General features: G+C 44.9%; 1 protein-coding gene across 15 annotated transcripts in view; it reads right to left on the bottom strand.

Annotated features, from left to right (window-relative positions):
- Positions 1-24,793, bottom strand: part of HDAC4 (histone deacetylase 4) — a 214,683-nt gene that overhangs the window by 6,711 nt on the left and 183,179 nt on the right. For all 15 annotated transcript variants that reach the window (XM_061460072.1, XM_061460055.1, XM_061460048.1 and 12 more), the window contains 8 exons: positions 20,625-20,732; positions 20,073-20,128; positions 19,249-19,336; positions 17,966-18,085; positions 16,118-16,215; positions 7,520-7,638; positions 5,207-5,340; positions 515-599 (listed from right to left, as the gene is read on the bottom strand). In XM_061460072.1, the coding sequence (XP_061316056.1) occupies positions 515-599; positions 5,207-5,340; positions 7,520-7,638; positions 16,118-16,215; positions 17,966-18,085; positions 19,249-19,336; positions 20,073-20,128; positions 20,625-20,732 (808 nt within the window). The remainder of the gene's footprint in view (positions 1-514; positions 600-5,206; positions 5,341-7,519; positions 7,639-16,117; positions 16,216-17,965; positions 18,086-19,248; positions 19,337-20,072; positions 20,129-20,624; positions 20,733-24,793) is intronic.

Here is a 24,793-nt window from a genome sequence, read left to right as displayed (position 1 = left end):
ACATAGCGGTGGGATTCCCATGTTACTCCATCCCCCAAGAATGTCCCTAAGAAAGGTTCAACTACAATGATTTCAACCTCCCCAGCTAAATAAACGTAAAATATCAGCAACTTTAGGCCATACTCTGTTGAACTATCCATTTATAACTAATGGGTGCCACCACATCCAACAAGGCTTAACATCACTCAGAGATACCTGAATTGCTTTTGAAGGGATAAGAGCCCGCTCTAAGTGCAGGGCAGCCTGTCCCTTACTGAGATTTTAGAGGTTTTAGTACTAATTCTAAATGCTAAAGCATTTCCCTGAATCAAGACCTCACTGTGCATTGCTTGATCCACTCTTGCATGAACAGCAAGACCAGCTTGCAGCTGCACAAATCCAGGTCACAAGGGCAGTGACCACCCATAAACTAGGACAAAAGCACACAGTGTTGCCAGTATGATGGAACAGTCAAATGGGTGTCCCACAGGGCAGCCCAGCTGGAAAGCAGCTGGGTGACTGGGGCTATACTCACTGTGTATCTCGATTACTTTCTCCATTGAATGCACGGCATTAGCATTTGCTCTCTGCTGGAAAACCTTTTCTGGAAGAGGGTCGAGCTGGGAAGAGAAAGGAACACCAAAGAAATATTATCTCAAGAGACCAGGTGCCTCCAGTTCACTCCCCTGGTTCCTATTTCTCCACCTTCAGTTAAATAGGAAAAATACACAAATACACAGACTTCCAAAGTGCTCTTGTGATAGTGTAGTCTCCTCCACCCTGATGTTCCTCCACACATAAAATGCTGCAGCTCAGGAGCTGTGCAGCACAAAACCTGCTGCAGCCACTGATACAAACTCCATGTAGAGGCACTGTTACACAGGCAAGATAAAATAAGGCCACTATTACTATTATATAAATACCTAATTCAGTGTATTTACTCTTAAACACCCCCCCCCTCCATTCTGAAGATGGGGAGCTTCACTGAGCAGCTTGCCACTGCTGTGAAAACGGACTGCTCCAACTCATGGGTGTGAATTAAGCCCATGGGTGTGAATTAAGCTCTCCTGGTGAGGAGCTGGTTTTGCCTCTGGATCTATGTCTTTGTCAGAGGTCCCTGTATCCCAGTGGGATCAGTCAGAGAACACACACCTCTGCTAAGTGGTGCTGGTTCATAGCGGTAGCAGAGACTGATGAGCCCACACTTTGATTAGCACAGCTGGTTTAAATAAGGACATTAAATTGCTCCTAAATTAATAGCACTCAAAAGCCAGAAGCTTCTGCAGACTTGAGACTTGCTATATAGAAAAGGAATGTCCAACCTCAGTGTGTGTACTGCTTGGTGTTGGATACAAGCTCTCCTACGACGCAGGATAGAGCTGTCCTTTCAGTCTGCAGTCAGGAGGTTACGGAACTACCTCCTGACCTACCAGGGATCCACTTCATCTTTACATCAGCATGGGCAAATGCACTTATGGTGACTGACAGGAACTCCAGAGCTCCCTTCAACAACGAAGGACATCACTTTTCCCATTTCTTTTTAGAGGCACAAAACTGCTCTGGCAGCCAGGGCAAGGGAAAGGAATAAGAATGAGGAAAGTGGGAGAGCAAGAAAAATGCCCTCTTCATTCTTGACAGCATTCCCTCCTATTTTCTAGGAGATAGAAAGCTCTGCTTGTATCCATCCCAGCCCCTGCAGCCTTTGGTCAATACAGAAAGAGAGAAATTAGATCAACCCCTGGGACAACTATACTCTTCTGTCAACTGTTCTGTTGCCCTTTATGAAGTTATTAAACCTTTGACTGTTGTAGTTACAATGCTTTGATTCACAGGAGGCAAGAAACCTGGACTCAAATCAAACTAATGCACAGCTACTTGTGGTTTGTTTGGTTTTGAAGACCCAGCAAAGACCCTAAGATCCATTTCATATGGCTCCTGCCATCCTTTGGAAACAGCAGCAGCAGCACAGTAATGATAAAAAGGTCTTCCAAGGGGTGGAGATGGGGTTATTTGCTTTCAACAGGTGACAGGGTGGAGATTCCTGGTTTCTTCCAGCACAGCAGAGGTGTCTGCTTGGTAGGTAAAGATGTGCCAGCAGAGTAACCCTATTTGGCTCACATACATGGCCAATGGCTTGGATTAGACCTCTCACAACCAAGTAAATCCTCAAGGTAAAACTTCCAGCAGTTCTGATGCTCTCCAAAGCCCATCTTTTGTTTCCTTCTTTCCCCCACTGCTGCTCCCACTTCTCCACTAAGAACATGAATTCATCACAGAACTCCAAAGCAAGGTATCCAAAAGAAGGGATATTCTTGTGTTTGAAAACAGTGGCCAAGGCCCAATCAGGGCTATTCCCCAGCAAAGCAGCAGACACAGCTGAACAGTTAAAAATAGACAAAACTGACAGCAAAGTTCAACTGCGACTCGTGTTCAAAGCCAAGAGAAGCTCCACCCAAGAGATGTGCTCTTATGACCACGTGGCAGCCATTCGCTAGGTCTTCATGAGGACTGGAAGATGCTCCATTCCACATTTAATAATCACAGATGGTGCTTTTTATACCTCTCTAACAATAACGCTGGTCAAAACTGGCTTCTGTACAACAGAAGTGAAGGCAAAAGCAATTCCTGGACGTATCTTTAAGTAAGAGCTTTCTAACGCCTCTCAGTCCATTTGATAGAAAGCAAGCAACATCAGGCAGCCCAGCCACACATGTAAATCATTTCCATTGCACACTCCTCCCCTTGAAGTAACTCACAGACAACAGCTATCCTGGAAAAGGGAGGAAATACCTCCAGGCCTTAGGCAAAGGCTTTATGCCACTGCTTATTTTCACCTTCTTGTTTATTTGGGATGATGCCTGGATTCACCTCCTCATGATTGCTGCCTCCTGTGCCCTCCAACCCTGCTATGAGAGGCCCCTTTAAGTCATGCCGGTTTACTGGTCTAAATTACCACCAGCACATCTTCCCTGCATCACAGAACAGCTTGGACTGGAAGGGACCTTCAAAGCTCATCTAGTCCAACGACACCTTCAACTAGACCAGGTTGCTCAGAACCACATCCAGCCTGGCCCTGAATGTCACAAGCCCATCCTTGATTTTGCAGCTGAAGTTGTGTTAGCGTTGCACAGCTGAGTTTGCAACCAAAGCAATGTACATTCATTTGCAAGCCACCTTGCCCTGCGCTAACTCATTTCACATTAAAATGATCTGCTGCGAAGCTAATGCTCTGGTTTAATTTCCTGGACAGTTGGGAACAAGACAGCTCTTGCCTTCGCCTAACGCTGCATAATGTAGGAGTTTTGATCTCCGCCGGTGAACGCAGACGCACTGGGGACTGGCACCATTCCCTTCATTTCCTACCATTCCCTGTGTAACTCCAGCATGGCTCTTCAGGAAGCAAAGCTCCCAGCAGCCCGTCGTGGCCACAGCTGGCTGTCCATGTGCATGCATGCAAGAGCCTCTCACACGCCGTACATCAAACTGCATCAAAGGGCCGCGGGACAAAGCAACAGCAGTTCCCTCCAACTTCCTTGTGTTAAAAAGAGGGTATAAAAGAGCTTGATAAAACTAGTGTTTCCTGCTTTTTGATGTGGGGGTAAGGCAGAGAACATGACTGTGATCCCTGCACAGCCTTAGAGCCCACCTAGGAAAAGTGAAAACAGGTCCATCTCCAAGTATTTTAGCCTCTCAGAGCTGTCCTGATTCAGTGATGAATAAAAATGCTTTTTCACTTTGAAGGATCATTATTAGCTCTAAGTGAAACTACTCAGGCAGTTGGCAGCAACCAAGCTATTGTGAGTGCTGAGAGGCTAAAGCCTCACACTTCCAAATGTGTTTGTGGCTTGGATTGGACACTTATTTATTGCACACAGATCCTCACACCAGACTGCAGTCACCTGCCTGCATCACAAGAGCACGTTATGCAAGAGGAATAACATCCTTCACATGTTATTTGTTCTGTCTCCCCTTCAAAGGGCATCTTGCATTAAAACCATCTGCATCCAGAGAGGCTGAGGAATTGTCTGTGGTGACAACAGTGCCATCAGCTGCCACCTTAAGAGAGATGGGTGCTGTAATAAAGACTTCACTGCTTCCATGCTGATGTAGTAGTTGTCTCCTGAGTTTTTCGCTGTCCTGAGAGCTGATCACAGGCTGGCCTGTTGGATCAATTACCTGTGCTGAGAAACTGCCAGGCCAAGCACAAGGAGCAGATGCTCTCTGCATGCTTGGAGATGGGATGCTGGATGATAGAAGCAGCTGCTTTTGATGGATTCCAGCTGTTTTATCTCTTGGACTGGTTAGTGAGGTTTCCCCAGGCACTGTTGTCCTTCATGTGCAGTGTGGATACTACAAGACAGAGCACTTCTACAACAGGCTGGAAGTAAAACATAGCTGATCTGCACCTCCACACAGATCCTGCCCCCTGCTTGTGGTGGCTCACCACCATCCCCAGAAGTCAGCTCCTGCTGGAGGCAGACCCTGAGCTGAAACACTGCTTGGCCTCTCCTCTCTGTGGTGCTGCACCATCAGGTGTTGACCACATCCTCCCTCAGCTCCTATCCCCAGGGCGTGTGCAGCAAAGATGGTGATGAAAGACCCTGGATGTGCTCTTCAAGGTAGGTGAAAGCTTTAGGAGGAATTGCCTCCTTTTACCAGTACAGGCAGGGAGATGCCTTGTGGAAGAGACCACTGCTTTCAGAGGTCATCTCTGCAGCCTACTCATGTCTTGCTACTATTACCCTGGACTTTGAGATTTGTTCTTTATGGAGGGCAATGTCTTACCTGAAGAGGCAGCCTAAAAATATTCAAACACGTGTACTTCATTCCCCTCTGCTGCCCCTGCTTCTCCACTAACAACATGAGTTTATCACAGACCTCCAAAGCTGGGTACCCAAAACAGGCCATTAATGCTGTCATGGTAGGGGCAAAAACAATCTTTAACACTGTAGTACTAGAGGGGGTCTGCAAAAAGACGAGCAGGCTTGGACAGTGAATTCAGAAAGCAATTCAAACAGTTCTCAAAAGAGCAGAAAGCAACCTATTAGCATAAAGAATAAACCCTAATTCAATTCTTAGTGGTTTCAAGCCTTACAGTACACATTACCAAACACAGGTAGTTAAATAAAGCATGCAGTGTTTAAATCAATGTGTGTCAAAAGGACCCAAAACAAGGGCAGAAATGAGGTGGAGGTTGTGGCTCTTGGTTTTTTGCATGTCTTGGTACCTCGTTTCCCAGCAAAGCAGAAACACAAGCTTCGGAGGCATCACAAATAGCTGTCAGGTCGTGGCCTCCTTCAAGAGCCAGGACAACGCGCCCCCCAGCCAGGCCCATCAGCTGCTTCGTCAGGTACCCGAAGCCTGTAACGAGGGAAAAGAGGAAATGCAGGAGAAGGGCAAAGGCTGCGGCTGGAATCAGGCTCCTGGCAAAGGATCAAAGAATTATAGAGAGGAATTACATCATATTAAAAAACCACAAGGGATCTGAAAGGACTCAACACATAATATAAGCCAGGTTGGATTTTAATATGCTCGCTGCAGAATTCCAGCCACGGTTCCCTGCTGGACTGCCTCAGCCCTGTGTGTGTGTGTGTGTCGGGATGGATCTGTATCTCCCCCATGAGCTGCAGTGGAGTTTATCCCAGGTGAGAAGGAGCACTGTCGCTCCTACCTCCCCTCAGGGTCCCAAATTAAATATCACAGAATCCCAGCCTGGTCTGGATTGGGAAGGACCTTAGGATCATCCAGTTCCAACCGCTGCCACGGGCAGGGACACCTTCCACTAGAGCAGGGTGCTCCAAGCCCCTGTGTCCAACCTGGCCTTGAACACTGCCAGGGATGGGGCAGCCACAGCTTCTCTGGGCACCCTGTGCCAGCGCCTCAGCACCCTCACAGGGAAGAGCTTCTGCCTAAGAGCTCATCTCAGTCTCCCCTGTTCTGGCAGGTTAAAGCCATTCCCCTTGTCCTGTCCCTGCAGGCCCTTGTGAAAAGCCCCTCTCTGGATTTCTCAGCAGCCCTTTTAAGGTATCAAAATAATTATATATAAAAGAAATATATATAAAATAAATAATAACTATAGCAGTGAATAAGTCCTTTGGAAGGAAGGAAGGAAAGAGGGTGGAAGGAGGCAGCTTTATGCCCTGCCTTTGGAAGATGCAGTCAGAGCAGTCATGGGGGGAAGGAGGAGGAGAAGGGGAAATCAGTCAAACTGCTGCTGGTGCTTTCAGCTGCAATAGCAGCATCGCAGTGCCCCAGAGATATTTGACATCTAGTTCTTAACAGACGTTTCTTCCCACATATAATATGCTATAAAAATTCCTGGGGCAGCCGGGACTTTGATCAGATGACACACAATACATTTCTACCCTTTAAACAAAACAGAACCAAGCTGCGAGGGTTTAAAGAACATGGCCTCAAAGCACCATCCCCCCCCCCCCCCCCCCAAAAAAACCTCAATGCATCCAAACAGAAGAAAATCCAGGGCATTTCTCCCCCCTATCCATGCTTTCTGCTTTGTAGTGACCTCCACGAGTGCCTTTGTGAACTGGCAAATTAACAGCCAGGCACCAAGATTCATGGCTGAGCCCATAACATTTAGTGTTAGAATAGCATTTAGAGTAGTAGAGCATAGGTAATTCAACAAGCAGGTAAACAAGACATTGTCATTACAGTGTTTCTGGATACCTTAAATAACTTATTTCTTGTAAATCTCTCTCACTTTATTCCTATAGAAAGTTTATAGGCTCAGCTACCTTACAAGGTTCTCAAGTTTACTGCAGAGAAGAAGTTTCCTGGCTGAAACAAACTCTTCAAAAGTAATAATAAAATCCTTTTGCAAGAACAACTGTCCTCTCGACTGACTGCAATGAAACGGTGCTGGGTATAAGCACAGCATGACCAAGGGAAGGAATTTCAGTGCATCTCCTGCGCAGTGCATACCACCACAGATCTAAAGCTAAAGGGAGGTTCTTGTGGGCCTGTATCATTGCTGCAAAGGTGGAGAACAAAAATGTTCAACTCTATTTTTTATTATTATATTTATATAATTTATAATTTATAATTTATTATAATTTATTATAGAATCTATAATATAATAGAATTATAGATTATTTAATTATACTCCAGATATCCTGGAGGAAGGAATGGACTTCGGCTACTGTTCAGAGCAAGGTGCCCTGTTTACATCTAGCATTGCCTCTTTCTGCAGCTCACCAATAGAACAAGTGAAAAGCTGTGATTCAGCATCCGTCTTCCACATGTCGAGATGTGACTACAAATGAATTAGTAACTTATTTGCAGTCAAAACTGAAATATTCAATGCTTCAAGGAACTGAAGGCTTCAACCAGACCAAAATATACACAGTGCAGTGACAAAACACATCAAAATTCAAAGGAAAAGGCTGCAGGGTTTGCCATAGAAATGAAGGAGCTGAAGGACAGACCCCAAAATGTAAAACCTGCAAATAGTGTACTTTAGTCCCTAGGACAGCAGCAGTTTACAGCAGTTTCAGCTCTCTGCTCTTGTAAATCCACAACTTACATTTTGCTGAAAGATTATATCCTCCAAGAGGTGTGGGATGGCCTTCAACCGCATCAAAACCAGATGACACCAGCACAACATCTGGGGCAAATTCATTGGCAATGGGCATTACTACCGTTCTGCAACACAAAGTTAACAATGGCAGACATGTTATTTTGACTCAGAAACACTTAAACCATCCTGAACAACCCCTTTACAAAACCTTGTGCTATCATGCCACAGTAGGAAAGCCCATCTTTCCTACTGAAAGAACACCATCCAGTACAGTTTGAAAGTCAACCTCATGTTAGTCTTAACAGTGAGGTCTATTATTTCCTCAACAGCATCACATTTTGACCAGGGAAATAAGTTGTCATACATTGTGTTTCCCATTTGGGATCATATCTTGCTTTGCACAAGGAGATAAGGAGAAAACAACAGGGCCGCTGGCACAGGCTGAAATCCATCTAGGAAACCCATGCAATGGCTCGTGGTCCTTGTCTCCATGTTCTCCTCTGAAATTCCTCCTTTAGCCTTCACAGCACCTACAAAGCTCTTTATTTTTTCCCTTATTGCACGTTTCATTGACCATAATGAAAGGCTGGGGATGTCACATAGGGCAAAAAACTTTCATAGGCAAATACTCTACCCAAATACACCTCTGCAAGCTCGAGTTCCTCATCCTCTGACATTTTGTTCACTGCAAAAAATGGCCTGAATTGCTTAGCATCCATAAACCATCGGCTGTTAAGGCTGGTATTTAAATTAAACAAGAGGTCTGTGCCTGTTGTTTCTCAGCAAAAGGCCTTTTCCTTGTGGTTTCTCTCTTCAATCTACTCAATTTCTGTTCAAAACCAACACGAGGTTGCAAACACCCCACTTCTCAAGCCAAGACATCACATAAGTGGCAATCTGAGCAGAGGAACAAGTAGTTGCTTCTTCATCTAACAGCTCCAGCACAAACATGGCAGAACTGAAACTACAACAATTAAAGAAGTCAAAGGAAGGGAGCTCGGTAATGAACAAGATGCAGACACCCACACTGTGCTCTGACCAGGCTGTTGGATGAACTCCTCCTCGTCTTTACATCGGGGTACCTACACACAAGGGCTTGAAAGTTGTTTTGAAGTCTTCCATTGGGCACTGATAACAGTAGGAAATGGCGGAAGAGCGAGGAGGTACACAGATGGTTGTAAACCTCCACCTCAAGGCCCTTCATATAGAGTGGTGCTTTCCAAATGATGTGGTTTTTCTATTAGAAATGAATCTTCAATATATCCCTAGGGCAACCTGCCCAGTGCCATCCCTTGCTGGTACTGAAGACAACAGCATTTCCCTATTTCCCCAGCCTAGGAAGAGCTGCTGGCAAGGTTAACTTTCTAATATATGGAGTTATTAATATAGCAAAGCATGAACCTGTGAATATCTTTGCATTCACTTTTATTGAGTATTGTTGTTACATAACAATCCAAAACCCCAAGAGCAAGCCGAAAAGGGTCTGTTTAGTGCTGAGATTGCTCAAGTGCTATCAAGACACCCATAAAAATTCACATCTCTCACTAGAATGCTGTTAAACAGCCACAAGACATCTGCTGGTGTCAGCAACTTGTATTAGCCCCAACACTGATCTGAGCTGATGCCCAGGGTTTACTTTTAAATGGAGTATTAACATCTACCACTCAGTAAGCTTCTTCTAGTGTCGGTCAAACCCATTAAGCAGTTTCCACTGCCACCACTGAGCAGGAAAGCACACGGCACATTGCATGGTCTGGTCAAGGCACTCAGACATCACGTAACCCAAAAGAAGCATGTCTTGAGCTTTATGTTTTGCCAACTGATTGCTGCAGTAACCCAAGAGCCTCCTGCAAATCTTTGCACAGACAAAGACCAAGGGAAAAAGAACCTGATTTTCTTTCAATTCTTACAAAAGCTGAAAGATTGTGAATTCTTTTCCTTACAGTCGACAAAAATATGCTGAGTGCAACTCACAGACATTTCAAGGAGAAACCACCTCCTTCACAAAGGACTAAAGCAGCAGTTTTGAAGCAAGCGCACATGGGAGAGTTCTACCTCCCCCCCACCCCCTCGAGCTTCGAAGTACTGCTGAGCTCTTGAATTCTAACCAAAGAAAAACTGCTAAAAGAACCAGATTTCCTCCCCACCCCCTGATATTGCCACAGGAGCTGCTAGTACCTCAAGTGATGTGTGGGATCACTACATGTTGGTTGCAGAGCAAGCCCAAACCTGCACTCCTGAGCTGTGGGCATGGTCTGTCCAACAGCCCCAAATCAGTAACCATTTCTGGGCTGCAGGTCAGCTCATAGAACCCCAGCCTGGTTTGGGTTGGAAGGGCCCTTAAAGCTCATCCAGTTCCAACCCCTGCCACAGGCAGGGACACCTTCCACTAGAGCAGGTTGCTCCAAGCCCCTGTGTCCAATCTGGCCTTGAACACTGCCAGGGATGGGGCAGCCACAGCTTTGCCGGGCACCCTGTGCCAGTGCCTCAGCACCCTCACAGGGAAGAGCTTCTGCCTAAGAGCTCAACTCAATCTCCCCTGTTCTGGCAGGTTAAAACCATTCCCCTTGGCCTGTCCCTACAGGCCCTTGTCCAAAGCCCCTCCCCAGGTTTCCTGCAGCCCCTTCAGGCACTGGAGCTGCTCTAAGGTCTCCCCTTAAGGAGCCTTCTCTTCTCCAGGCTGAACCAGCCCAGCTCTCTCAGCCTGGCTCCAGAGCAGAGCTGCTCCAACCCTCACAGCATCTCCGTGGCCTCCTCTGGCCTCTCTCCAACAGCTCCATGTCCCTTTTGGGCTGCTGCCCCAGAGCTGGATCAGGACTGTGGGGGGGTGTCTCACAACCTCTTATCAGCTCATCTGCTGATAGCCAAGCATGAATGAACAGGGACAGCCTGCGAGCAGTGCTGGTGATGCTCGACGGAAGGTCCCTGCGTGGTGACAGCGGTTCGAAGATACCCTCTAGTGGCACAGCCGACACACAGCCAGCACTGAGATTTCACCGTGAACCAAGGCTGTATGAACTCTGACCAGCAACTGCTGCTTTTTCTGTCCTAAAAGTGAATCCATTGATATTTCACAGCAGGTAAAATAAGCTGTTTAGAGATGTCAAGAGTTTTCTACAGTGTTGGATGGGGTGACCTTCCAGCTACAACTCGTTACTGCAGCAAGTACCCTCAACTCTGGGCAATTATTAGTGGTGGTCTGTATAGACACAGTAGGTTTTAACAGGTCCCTCAGTATTTAGGAAACATGGGTCACAGGTCCCTATGCTTCCCCATCCAAGAGGAAGGAGCCAGGACAGACAGATAGTTTGTGCCCGCGGACGGGTGCTGCATGATGCCCATCCCAGACAGAACCTATACAGGAGCTACGTGTGTTGAGAGGAGAAGTGCAAGGTGACAAGGTGTCAGAATAAAGAAGTTAATGATGCTTTTGGTACCTTAACCATCACAAACTCACTCAAACACAACCACTCTCAAAACCAGACTTGAACCCTTTCCTTCATCCAATGTCTCCCACCCAAACTCTCTTGCTTCTGACTTTCTCCTAATTCCAGTACTCCAAACCTGCAGTCCCAACTCTGATGCTCTCCAGGTACGTAAAGCACCTCTATCTTTGGACATAAAACCTGACCCAGGAGGGCCAGAGCCCTTCTGCCTCTCAGCAGTCCCTCACTTTGCCTATCAATGACTGTCAAGGAGGTGAGCAATTTTGTCAGCATCTTTTAATAAATGGCTGAAGAGTTATTCACTGAGGAATGAAAGGGTTTGGAATACTCAATATTCATTCAAGCCACACAGAATTTTTTAAGACACAAAGGTTTATATTTCCTAAATGTTAAAATTTACATCCTAATGTAAAAGGGTTGTTTTGCTTCCTTAAAATAATCTAAATCCTTTCATTTCATTCTGATTGCAGCTAAGCTGAACAGCTCGGCATTAAACCAATGGCTGTGGAAAGCAAAAACTACCCCTCGTGTTCTGCAATCATTTGGGAGAGAGAAAAAGAACCCAAACAATGATTTTTGATGTGTTTTCCAGAAGACTGGGTAATTTTTAGGCTGCTATTAGCCAATTCACCAATTAAATGCCTAATAAATGACAGGCAGATTAAACAATCCTACAGAGGATTTCTTCTTGCTTTTAAATGCTCAATTGCAGCGAGGAAATCGGTGAGATTTAGAAGGCTGAGCACTTTCTTTCCAGAGACTTTTTCCCTACTGTTGGCCATATCTATATCTGTATATACATCTGTATCTAACAACACGTTGTCTGTTGCTCCTACATCTAATCCTATGTCCCTAAACCTCCGTCTTTGTTTCTCTAAGCAGTCATTGCCATGGCCATTTGCTATGTCAAAAAGGATCAGGAGTCTGAGGACAAAATCAGCATCGGGAGAGCATGAAATGTGAAAGACAGAAACAACCATTTCAGGCAAAACATCATATTTCCCGCCTCCCTCTTACTCACTCCTGAAATGGTTTATGGATTGAAGGGAAAAACTAAATCCCCCCTCCAAATTGGCTCCTGAATTCATTGCATGCTTCAAGGCAGGAGGAGGGACCTTTCAAATATAGTCCTGGCTTTTGCTTCTGGTTGAGGTGTTTGAAATAAAACTACCATGGAATCGAGCTGTATTTGGAATTATAATTGTGGACAAGACCTCAGGGTAGGGGAAAAAAAAATCTCTATGAGACAACACAACTGCTGGAATCAGCAGGAAAAACCTGCTTATAGTAAATTCAGAGTAAAACTCCCGTCAATAAAATAATACCATTGAATTTCACCAAGTAGTTGCTGGGTTATAAGTGTAACAGGGAACTAGCTGCAGTCCTTGTGGTTTTACTGCAGGTCTCTTAGCTGGGTTTGCACACTGTGCCTTTGAAGCCTTCCTGAGGCTTTCTAAAGCAAACCTGCTTTCTGCTTGTGTAACAAGTGAGGGAACAACATACCCTGGTAAAAAGAAGAAAGAAAACCCCCGCGAACACACTGGATTTTACAACTGTTTGTTTCTATAACTACTGCATAACAGCACTTAACACACGATGATGAGTTAAGGGCTTTTGAAACTACATACCCTGCGTTTCTCACATTAGAGTTTAACACATTTCTGCCTAATCTGTGAAATCTGTATTGCCCACATACTTTAGCACTGAGTTCAGAAGCGGGACCTTTGCCCAGCCAATGGTCAGCTAAATTAGAATGTCACGCTGTCTTGCGCAGGCAGAGCCCAAGAGCTACGATGGGGATGGAGGAACGCCAAGCAAACTCCCCAGATCCCTTCTGCACTTCCTATTAGTGACCAGGGTGACTCCACCCTATATCCCCCCCCCCAAAATACAGTAATCATGATATCACCCCAACCTTGAGACAGGGCAGCCAGTGATTTCAGCCCTCAGTTATGAAGACAATAAGCGACAAAGCGCATGGTGAGGCTGTTCTCTGCTCTGCGATAACTCTTGTTCTCACTTTAGAAATGGCTTAGTGGGCTTAGCAAATATGAAGAGGTCAGACTGTCCTGAACAACCCAATGCGAGCTGCAAGCACGGGGAAGCTTGTATCTGTAGAGTATTTGTCAGTAGCAAAAATACCTGATGCAAGTTACCCTCTGTTCTTCAGACAGACTAAAACAACACTGTAAAAGGGTTCCAGTGCGGGGATGATAGGATTCATTGGGGTTATTTATTCACACATCAGAAGACTTATTGCTGAGTACAATTATTAGTTCACGTGAGCACATGCTTTTATCAAACCCATACACCAGCTCATCTTAAAATACAACCCAAAACTGAAGAGCATGTTGCTTGTTTTTTCTTCCGCTTTGTTTTTACATAGAAAGATGGATTTCTTCCCTAAAAGCAGACAAGCACGTCAAGAGTTAAGGCTGAAGAAAAGTCTATCAGTATCTTTGCCTAGCTCAAAGGATTTCCACTGATTCCTCTGCAGACTTCAAAGCCTCACAGTTTGGCATTTGGACTGGTTTGAATTAAAGCTCGGTTCTCCGCTGTGAGTTTCCAAGTTCATGGTGAAAATGCCTGCAGCTTCTGGAGTTCATTATGGCCAATTTTCTTATCTTTTCTTCATCTTAGGTTTGATCCCCAGCAAATGCAACGTGGCATTCGATGGGGTGGAATAACAAGGTGCTGCCTTGAAGGCATGCATTGTCTCAAGGGGCTAACACAAGAAAAGAAGGAGGAAAAAAAAAAGAGGATATATGACCCATTCCCTTCACTTTCTAACTCTCAGGGGACTATAAATTGCAAACTTCAAAGCATTATTTTACATTAAAATCAATAGAAATATTCGGGGGGGGATGGGGGGAAATGTTTTCCAAAGAAGCTGGTTAAGATTTAAAAAGGTCACTTGATAATGTATTATCACGACCAGACTTGGCATAAGATGAAAAAACCCATCCAATTTAACTTCTTGACTGAAGGTGTGCACATGGGGCAGACTAGGGGAAGTGCTACCTAAGAGGATGAGTCACAACATCCCTCAGCTTCCCAACATCCCCCACCCCCCCAACCCCCAAATTAGGGCTGTGACTAGCTCCAAAATATGCTCCCCAAATAGCTGCAGTCTCTGGGCAAAAAGACACCAGTGCCTGTTAAGGAATGGCTGGCAAAGGTCTCACTGTGCAGACGGAGCAATTTTCCAGCAGCCTTGAGACTCAATTAATGTTTAATAGCGAGTATGTCACTCTGTTAACATACTTCTAACTGGTCTCTTTCTAATGAAGAGATCAGTCTTGTTGACTGCTGGGATAAACAGACTTCCACTTTGGAGGAAAGTGCTGCTTTCCTGTAACAGGAATAAAACAGCAAGACAAATGACACTTACTTGACTAGATGTGATTTTAAACTGCACACGTTCTTTGAAGGCTTTTTAATGGCAGGCTGAAGAATAAAAGCTCTTTTTGCTCTCTATAATGGAATACAAATACGTGCACAGGGAAGGACAGAAAATAATGCTCCCAGATTTTTAATGCTCTTCCATGAAGGCCAGATTTCATTCACATCCCATGTTTTGGCAAGTGCGTGTCTCTGTGAATGCATGCAGGGTGGTCGCCAAAAGTGCGCTAAATCTGGTTTGAGGACTGAAAACCACTTCAACCCATAGCTGTTAAAAGACAGGCCAGTTGGAGAGGATGAACCCCCAGCACAAGGGCTGGGGGGTAGAACTGGACAGCCTAAGAAAAAGAAAGCCTCTACATCTGGCAGGTCAGGGAATTGGATTTGTTCTCCTGGAAAGACTATCAGAAAGGGAAATGTGGTCTCACAGCGGCCTCTATTCACTACTGCATTACTTACAAGTTCTCCTCCACCCACAGATCCACCTTCATTTCACCTTGGTATTATGCTGCTTCCATCGTTAGTTTTAATACCCTCCTTTTCCCATTCTCTGAAGCTCTGGCAAATGCATCACACCCCCTGAATGCCAGAGATGTACACTGCTCCACTGGGGTATTTTGCCCATTAGCTACTCAGAGCAGCAAGGTACGTTCAGCCAACACTCTTGCAGTGCTCCCATAGTGACACTGCTCAGAGAGACCACAACCTGGGTGTGCATGACTGTAGATCAGCTAATGTGTGTTCTGCGTCATGCATCTCTTCTGATGATGCTGGTATGAGTAAGAAAATAAGGATCAGATCAAAGGACTCCCTGCAGATACCTCCCTGTGATCCTCAGGTATCACATGCTTCTGTGAGCAGAACAAGAAGATGAGGAGGACATCAACAAGTGGCCTCATCCCCATCTCCATCTGGAGAATCAAATGATGCCAGGGTTTTTTTTGAGCATGCTTGGATACACTTGTACAACCCAGCACAGTGGGTTATGTTATAAATGCTTTACTATTACTGCTCATCAATGAGGATATCCCAGCAACACAAGAATTCAGCTCCACAGCTTTGCTTACCTTCATTCACACTCTGACAGCAAGTGATGAGTAACACTTAGTTAAGAGATGGCTGTACTTTTTTTCAGAATACACAACATGCTGCTTCTGAGGAGAAACCAGAACCCAGTAAGAAAAGCACAGACCCAACTTGGCCTTGAACACTGGAAGGGATGGGGCAGCCACAGCTTCTCTGGGCACTCTGTGCCAGCGCCTCAGCACCCTCACAGGGAAGAGCTTCTGCCTTACCTCCAACCTGAACTTCCCCTGCTTCAGTTTGAACCCATCACCCCTTGTCCTGTCGCTACAGTCCCTGATGATGACAGAACAGTAAAGTCCTTCTGGACTCTCCTCTCCATTAGCTGGGTTTACCCATAGAAACACCCCAAAGAGGTAAAAAGCTTTTGAGCTAAAATCAGAAGAGCTTATACATATCAGTTGACATTTTACATTCATACATTAATCAGTGCTGAGCAGGAAGTATGTCAGCCCCTTAATGCCACAGCCACACTTATGGCCAGAAATAGCCTATTTACTTAACTCAGCTTTATTTTTATGCTGGTACTCCAAAAGGAACTGTAACTGGATATAAATCTCTTATTTCTAAACTTAGCAAGAAAGAAACTCAAGATTAAGGAGGACTGTACAAGGAAAAAGAAACCAAATTTAGGTAAAACGGTACGTTTCTAAGAGGAAAACTTCAATATTACCTGAAAGCTGTTAAGTATTCTGTGTCTCCCATCGGTGGATCGAGGCCACCAGTAAAGGCCATGTTAACATTGAAACCAACTCCTGCTCCTGTGCCAACCTGAAAAAGGGAGATTGCACTCTGAATTACAAATATGGAAGCTGTCTTAATATCCTTCCAGTTGATTAAATAGCTTGGCAGCAGTGAGCTTAATATTTCCCTCTAAAGCAACCTGCTCCCCAAAACCATGAGTGAAAATAAAGCTCCTCTATGCTCTGGTCTTTATAGGAGTTGTGGACCTGCTCACCCAAAACCCACTTTATCATCAACTGCCTCCTCTTCCTTCTCTGCAGGAGAATGTGTTACATGCAATACCTTTTTGAGCTTCATCCAGAAGCATATTCTGTCTTTCACTGCAGTTGCAAGGCGGGGTGGGGGGAAACCCAGTTTTAACCAGAGTGAGCTCCCCCTCTGCTGGGGAAAAACATGACTGACAGAGATTCTCACTGCTTGAGGGCCATCGGGGTGGTGAATGTCCATACATCCCCATCCTTGCATGTCCTGCAGAGATCCCTGTCTGCACTGACTGAAAATACCTGAGAAAGGGAAAAACTGAACACATAAATGAGGGGTTTCTAGGAATTTGTTTGCCAAGAAGCAGGGCCATGCTTTCCCTATCCACATCGAAACCCCAAAGTAATCCGTCCCTTCATCAAGCGGGGACCTTGCAGCAGCCTGAGCATGGGGCCCTGAGCTCCTACACACCCTGCTTGTGTTCTGTGGGGTTGGTTTTGACATCTCTGCATATGAAAACAGAATTTAAACTGAAAACCAAAAATTAAGGTGTTCTACAATACACAGGTATTGATTCAGGCTAGATAAAGCTCCAGGGCTGTTAGTGCACATTCTCCCTTGTATTGGTGCAAACACCACTGGTACAAAAACCCCAGGGGATTCACCCATCCACAGTGGCTTATTTAGCCATCTGCTGCTTTAACTGAATTTGGTTTTAGTCTTGGCTTCATTTGGTCTGGAATGACATATTAAAAATAATATAAATGGTTAAATCTGGAATAGATGGTGTAGTCGTGTGTTTCTTTTATGACAGTAGGTGTTTTGTAAGACAGATTACAAGAGCATTAAAAGGTCAGCCAAAAAGTAGGTCTTTTGCATATCCTGAAGCAGAAATTAAGCCTGATGCAAAGGACTGCTGTTTATTCACTATAACAGCAGTCCACAAACAAGGGAATGAAGCAGTATCATAGAATCAACTAGGCTGGAAAACACTTTTAAGATCATCATGTTACGTTTGAGTTCCTTTAGGGATCAAAATGGAAACATGGATGTTTGCTGAATTGGAAAACATAGAACTGACAGGGCCAGAACTCTAGTTTTCAGATGTAACCCGGTGTGCCTCGGAGTATCCAAAACTAAGTATTTCATATCATTTCTCTTTGATAAAATCACTCTGGAAGGTCAGTATCTCCTGCGAACCTAGAGGGAAAGGAAGGATGCAATGGATGTAGGAGCATTCATCCAGAGCTCAAGGAGAAAGGCCTCCCAACTGCACTGGCCCAGCCCTTCTGCTGCAGGCTGTGAGGATGCCACCAGGAACTGATGGAATTGGCCCAGTAGCCTAAGTGACCAGTGCTCAAATCCCGCCATTCACGGCTGTTAGGACTTGGACAAGAAGGCACCAAACACACAAACCCAAGAGATACATTCCCAAAGGGGCACTAACAAGCATGAGCACGGGAGTGGTGGCAGGAGCCTGGCAGAGCCTCCTGAAGATGCTAGGAGGCACCTGAGTCACAGCCCATAGCCAGTCCTATTAAAGACAGATGGATGCTATGCCAATCCATGCTCTTACCTCATCGGGAGCACCACTGCCTGGAAAGAAGTTCCCATCATCATAGCGATGTAGTGAAATATAAAGAACATTAGGATCATTGTAGAAAGCTTGCTGAGTACCATTCCCGTGGTGAACATCCTTCAGGGACAGAGATTGCATTATATGAAGGAGGTTAGTACTTAGTCAATATGCAGATTAAAACCACCAAACTTGGGATTCAGAGGGGTTTTCTTTGCTGCTGTGCTTCATTTTCTGTGCTTCTCTCTTACAGCTGAAGCAGCTGATTGGAAATGAGAGTAACCTGCTTTGCACAGCTGGCTTCAGGTTACACTCCTTGTTTAACACATGGGATAAATTGGGGTAAACACAATCTTAAATGTGTATCAAAACTGAGGATAAGCTCAATTTACTTGGATGGAGAGAACTGGATTCATATCCGTCTTGGGGGGTGGAGAGACACTTCATGAGTTACCCCAAGTTTGCATCTTTAATGAGTCTATGGGGCAACCACTGATACAAGTGCCCAGCAAACTTGTGTTGGACCCAACAAGGTTAAACAACACAAACCTATTACCTGGATCCAATACTGCATTTCTACTTGGCACAGAAATGGGGTCTGTAACAAGACAGGTCTTCAAAATGCCCCTTCCTGACATGAAAACCAGTTGGTGGGAAGTGAGGAAAAGGATGTCCACCCAGTAAGTCAAAAAGCCAAAGGCATTCATCTTAACTTGTGGGTCTAGCCCGTGGGAGATATGTGGCAATATCACAAAAACTCATGGCTGATACCTAGCAACTCAAATGCCTTCACAGCCATATAAATACATCTCATTCCAATGCAGAGATCACTTTTAACTGCCTGGCCTAGAGGCAGGACACTGAGACCACCCAGATCCATGTCAAGTCATGCCAGACAGCCTGTCCCTCTCAGTAGCTGGTCCTCACATCTTGAAGAGAAAGCTGGGATGGATCGTAACACTTTGGGTCGAAATCTTCATTAATAAATAACCATAATGCAGCATGCTTTGCTATTACCCATCCTAGAGACTGCGTTATGGGCTTGTTTAGGAAAGCAATTATTAATTACAATTTTATTTTCAAAAGTATGGAATTTTTCTTTTATTAAAACACTTAGATGAAAAAAAGCCCCAAACTTGGAAAAACCCCAGATTTTGGCTTGCAGACCATAGGCAACATTTGTTTTTCCCTGCCTGATAAAGCCAGGGTTGCCCTTGCAAGATAAAAACCCCAGAACAATATCCACCTGCTTCCCTGGAGGGTAGAAACAGGCATTTACTCACCCAGTCCACTATGAGGATTTTGCTAACGTTCAGTCTTTGCTGGAGCAGCTTGGCTGCGATTGCCACGGAGTTAAAATAGCAGAACCCCCTGGAGGTGACGAGAGGGAAAGGAGAGGTGTTAATTCTACATGCCCTTGGTCCCAGTGCATCTATCATCTCGATATAACACATTTGGAAGAGATTTCTTCTGCTCTCGACTCTTTCCTCCCTGGAAGATAGAAGTGCTCAATGCTGGGTCAAGAAGAACTCAACAGCAAGCACACATCTCCCACCAAAGAGTGCTGAAGCACCCAAAACATGGAACTTCATCACATGTTAAGCCAGATACACAAAGCCAACATGATTTATACACAGGACCTTGATCTGAGAACAGTCTGATGGCAAAAGCCCTGCTATAGTAAACATATGCAAGATGGTCAACTTGAGCTTTTGCTATGTGAAGCCTTCCTACTCTGAATTCAGTGTTGTGACCACACGACACAGTTATATTTGCTATTACCACTGTTACTTGGGTACCCTTGTTTTCTTCACATCGGACAAGCCATCAACACTGAATATAAAACAATTCAAGAGGTTAAAGCAAATAAAAGCATCAGTTCTTTTTTCAAAGCATGACTCTAGTGCTGATTCTGGCTCAAAAATATCCACCCGAAATCACTAAGCAGGATCTTGCCCGCTTCCAGAGAATCACTGGGAGCTTTGACTATAAAAGTGTCTTACATACCAATAAGCAAGACGTTCTGGAATGAAAACCTAACCAACTCCCTTATTTCCAGCTGCAGCTCCCACAGCAGACAAACACTGAAGCACATATGCATACTTACATGGGTGTGCTCTCTTCTGCGTGGTGACCCGGAGGCCGAACAACAGCAAATCCATTCTACACATGAAACATAATGAAGAAGAGACAGAAAGGAAGGCTTAGAGCACCAAGAGTGGAAGCATTAGTTCTGCTTTGGAACTATGCAGTTGTTCTTGATAGTTTTCTCACTCTCCCTCGTTTTGGAGGGAAAAACATCCACACGAATGGTACAGAAACTGGTTGGTGCAGCATTTCCTTTTATTCAAGGGAAAGAGAAAGTCTTCATGAGGTCACTGAAACAGCAAAGGGGCTGGTTGAAGGCAACAACAAGACCCTCAGATAATGCCGGAATAGTGATTTCTTTTGTGCTCTGGTTTCTTTCTTACTCTTAATCAGCGCATAAGAACATTCTCCAGAAGCCTGTTGTTCACTTGCTGATATTCCTCAGGATTTTTATGACTAAAGCCAGATGGTGCCATTAAAATGAAGCTAACTGGACCTCCTGCATATCACAGCCCTGAGCAGAGTCCTGTACAGAGCCTATATCAAAGCCAAGTGTTATTTTCATACCAACCTTCAGTTCTCCTGTGGCTACTTTGGAAACGAGCTCAATGACACAGCCCACGGCCAGGCGAGCGGCACCAGACGAGTGAACTTCATTCCAAATGGTGTCACTGTCAACCTAAGGGAGACACACAGGAAACACATTAAGGAGCAACAAGGACAACCAGGAAACAGAGACCCACAGTTTATAAAGTTCTTCTTCTGTACTGAATGCATAAATGCATTAAACACATTAAATTTAAATGCATTAGGTTGCAGGACTGGTGTAGGCAGTACCAGGGCTGGACCCCACTCATGAGCGTAACATCACCACTACTGTGTGTCCATCCAACCAAATGGCACTCGAGAGATGATAATTTCCAACAGCTCTGCAATGCTAAAGGGTCAATGCTGTAACAGAGGAGCAAACTCAGCATCTCCAGCACTGTAAAGTTGCAGGTGTCTCCAACCAGTAACTCCTACCAACACCACTGTATAAATATTTCTTTTTTAATTGCTGAAGGAAACTAAACCCAGATGAAATAAAAAGGTTTACAAAATCATTCAATGATTCTATAAAATAAAACACACACAATAAAAAGGATGTTTAATAGTGGATGTTTAAAAGATGCCTGCCCAGGACTGCCAGGATAAAGTTATGCTGCCAGCAGCTTCCCTGGGGAGCCATCCTTTCAACCCTGTCTCATCAAAGCTAACAGACCTTCACCATCGAGCTGCTGACTACAGACATCTACCTCCATGCTCCATACTTGACAAGACCACAGTCCTCTATGGTTTCCCCTCCAAAAACATGCAAAACAGGCCAGAGGCAATGCAAGGCATTCTGCTGACATCCCCAGGTCATTATTCTATGAGATCATGTCCTAGTTTCAACACAAAGTGACAAGCATTGGCTTTTACCCCATTCATCCCAACAAGGTAAGTCTGCAGATAATAAGCTGTTGAGCTTATTTATGGAAACAATGTCAACAGAGAAGGCAAGAAAGAGATGATTTGTTTTGTCTGGCATCCAGTCTGCTCACTGGAGATGCCCCATAGGAGACTGTTCCCACCTCCTCCACAGCTGTGCTAAAGCCAGTAGAAATAGTCCCAGGTCTGTTATCAGGCATGGCTTCTGGCAGCATCTGCCCTGAGGATGCTTTTGAAGTCACAGTAAACCAAGAAAGTATTTGAAGGACACCAGAAAGCCATCTCTGTGCAGTAATGCTGCCAATATATGTATTGTCTCAGACTGAGGAAAGCCACTGCATTGGTGGAAAAGCCCTACAGTGACTATCTGTGCTATGAGAGTATCTAACCCATTTTTGGGACTATTTAACCCATTTTTGAGAGTATCTAACCCACCTCTGAACTTACCTAGCCCATCTTTGAGCATATCTAACCCATCTTTAAGCATATCTAACTCATCTTGGTCTTGAAAAAAAGTGCTGCAGGACACCGGTAGCTTTTGCCTGGCTACAGCAAGTATCAGGCCCCTTCCATGGATGCAGAATTGCTGAGGGCTATCCTCATTCACTGTGAGGTACCAGAGGAATAGAAACAGAACACCACAATTCACATGTCCAAAGCATGGCTTTACGTAGGAGACCAACAGACCCTTGGATTTCCTCAGACATCAGTTTGTGCCAGCCTTCCCCTTTATAAAGCCTGCCAAAGTCACCAGTGCCTGAGACAAGCGCTGCTATGTTCAGGCCCTTTGATACCTGCAGAAACCAGGCACCAAACCTGGTTTAACGGAGGGCAACACAGGATGGGTTTAAAGGGCCAGAAAGAAATGAAGTGCTTGGACAAAAGCACTCCACCTGTGATCCAGAAGCCAAAGTCAAGGGCTCTGCCATGCCCCCACACTCAGCTCCCAACACAGAGATGTCCACTGCTACCTGCAAGCTCTCCACTGCCCCATCCTGCATGCAAGCATCTCCAAGATAAGGATTTAACACCCAGCCACCTCCCCTGGAATAGATGTCTGGAGACCACTGGGCCCTCCTCCAAGGCAGCACTTCATCATCTGTGAGGCTGTAAGTGTTTGAACAGTCCCGCTGAAGCCATCAGCGCTCCACAGCGGGGGGGGGGGTGCAGACTCTGCCATGGTGAAAAATGTTATTAATGTGGCCCGGAGCTGGACTGCTCTCCAGCTCTGAAGCTGCTGCTGTTTGGTGCACAGGATGCTGTTGACCCCTCCATCATTCCTGAACTCTGAAGTTCATTACAGGCGAGACGCTATTTGGCTTTCCCTGCCTATGAGCTCTTTGATGTAGCTGCCATCACAGGAGTTGTTGCTGGGACTGCACATCAAGGCTTACCATCTGGAAGGACTTTACAGAAAGGGGAAGCATATTTCTTGCCGTGTGTGGATCCAACAGCGTATATCCCTCTTTTTATTCCTAAGCTGGAGGATACAACTATGTCAGAGATACTGAGTCTTCCACATCTGCTGCTACTGGATGAGGAGCAGTTGTCCTGGTCAGCACACTCCTCTTCTTGAGAGTAATAATGCCTTGCTCATTCTAATACAGAAGCTGCTCTTTCTGTTTGATAAGCCCATAGGAGAAGGCTCCTTTAAAGGTGGGGAGAGAGAATTCAGTGCCTGGGACCTGCCGGAGGCTCTTAACATTCACAGCATATACCATTATTAGCAAATGATGAGGAAATGCAGAACAGGAAGGGTCAACAGCTTGACACAGGCTCTCTCCTATGAGCAATGCCTAAGATGCTTCAAGGTGAAAACCAAAAGACTTTGTCCTTCCTTATAAACTGGAAGTCTTCATTAATATACATGATAAGGTTCCTACTCCCACTGCATACCCTTCTATACACTCATGTGCAGCTCCTTCAAAGTGAAATGAGCGTCTTATAAAAGGTTTCATTATTTCTTTAGCTGAAGAGCTATGCAGATAAGAAATTAAGCCTAGGGACAGGTAGAGACAAGTTGTAGTGCTGCTCTGCAGTGTCTGAAGCTAAGAGAAGCAAAGGAGTTGCTCTCTTCCCTCATTACTCTCTATCATCACGCTGAGGCAACAGCAGCGCACATTATCCGTGCTGCCAGTGAGTTGTCTTTACCTAACCACATCTCCTCCTGCTCCTAAGCACATTCCTATTTTGTTCTTTTAAGACTGGCTCATTAGTTTCTTCTCATTTCCATTCTATGGAAGAAGAAAATATTCACACAAAACTAAGTTATTAGCTACCATAACATTGAGTCTTTGAGTGTTTTCAAGAAGTTGGATACAAATCTGCTTTTCAAAGCTTGAACTCCTTGCCCAAAAATCTTCTTCTAATTATCCTGGATTAGGTAATGGTGCACGTAAGCCATACATTAAGGAAAGAGCATGTGCTGCAGAGAAGCTAAGGTAATGTCCCAAGCAGTGCACTTGCAGGTGCTGCTGAGGAACAGTAGGAATAAATTACTGTTGCTTAAATCAGAGCTCACATCTGTTGAGATAAGTGCTTCTGCGCTTTATTCCCATTCTTGCTATGATCAGAAGCCTACAGATGGGAGGAGGTTTGGCAGTGTCAGCTACAGCAATGTCAAGGCTTCATTTGTATTAAGGAAACCAGTGAGGAGAAAGAATTGACGAAGAGTTTCCAAGCACCAGGGAACAAATTTACCCTTTTTCTCATAGACTTGAAGCCACTGTGACTTCATTTTTAAAGAGAGAGATTGAAAGGTGCTGTGTGATGAAGCAATTTGCTCTAAACTTTTTCTTGCTCCTTCACTCTCTTTAAGTTGCTTTGCCTTGCTGGCTGGTAAGAACTCAGGACTTCATCCTGTCTCTTAACAGCTCTTCATGGGCTTCTTCCCCACAAACTGCCCTCCACTGCCTTTCATATCCATCTATTCTTTTAATCTACATAAAAGTCCCTAAGTAAGACAACAGTGTTTAATTGTTTGCAGGAAAAGAACCTGCTTTCAAGCTTTCCAGACCATAATATTATCTGACACTTTCAGCTCCTGAATTACAAAGCAATCATTGAGCTTTTACCTGCTCCAGGCCAGTCCTTCTCCTACCCACAGGCATTATTTTGTGTCCAACACTGAATTTCATGTGCTACATCACTATTTAGGTTCTCATTAACATAACATCACCCTTATTTCTTTGCAGGCAGCTTTTGCTTTGATGACCATCAGCATTTGCTTAATAACACCAGCAAAGGACACTTACTTATGAGAACACTGCC

Source organism: Pezoporus flaviventris, unplaced genomic scaffold, assembly GCF_033815535.1.
Source record: "Pezoporus flaviventris isolate CSIRO_AGI_PZ_B2104156 unplaced genomic scaffold, CSIRO_AGI_Pfla_v1 ptg000001l, whole genome shotgun sequence".
NCBI lineage: Eukaryota > Metazoa > Chordata > Aves > Psittaciformes > Psittacidae > Pezoporus > Pezoporus flaviventris.
Note: the sequence above shows the minus strand (reverse complement) of the source record. Positions and strands in the feature narration are given on the sequence as shown.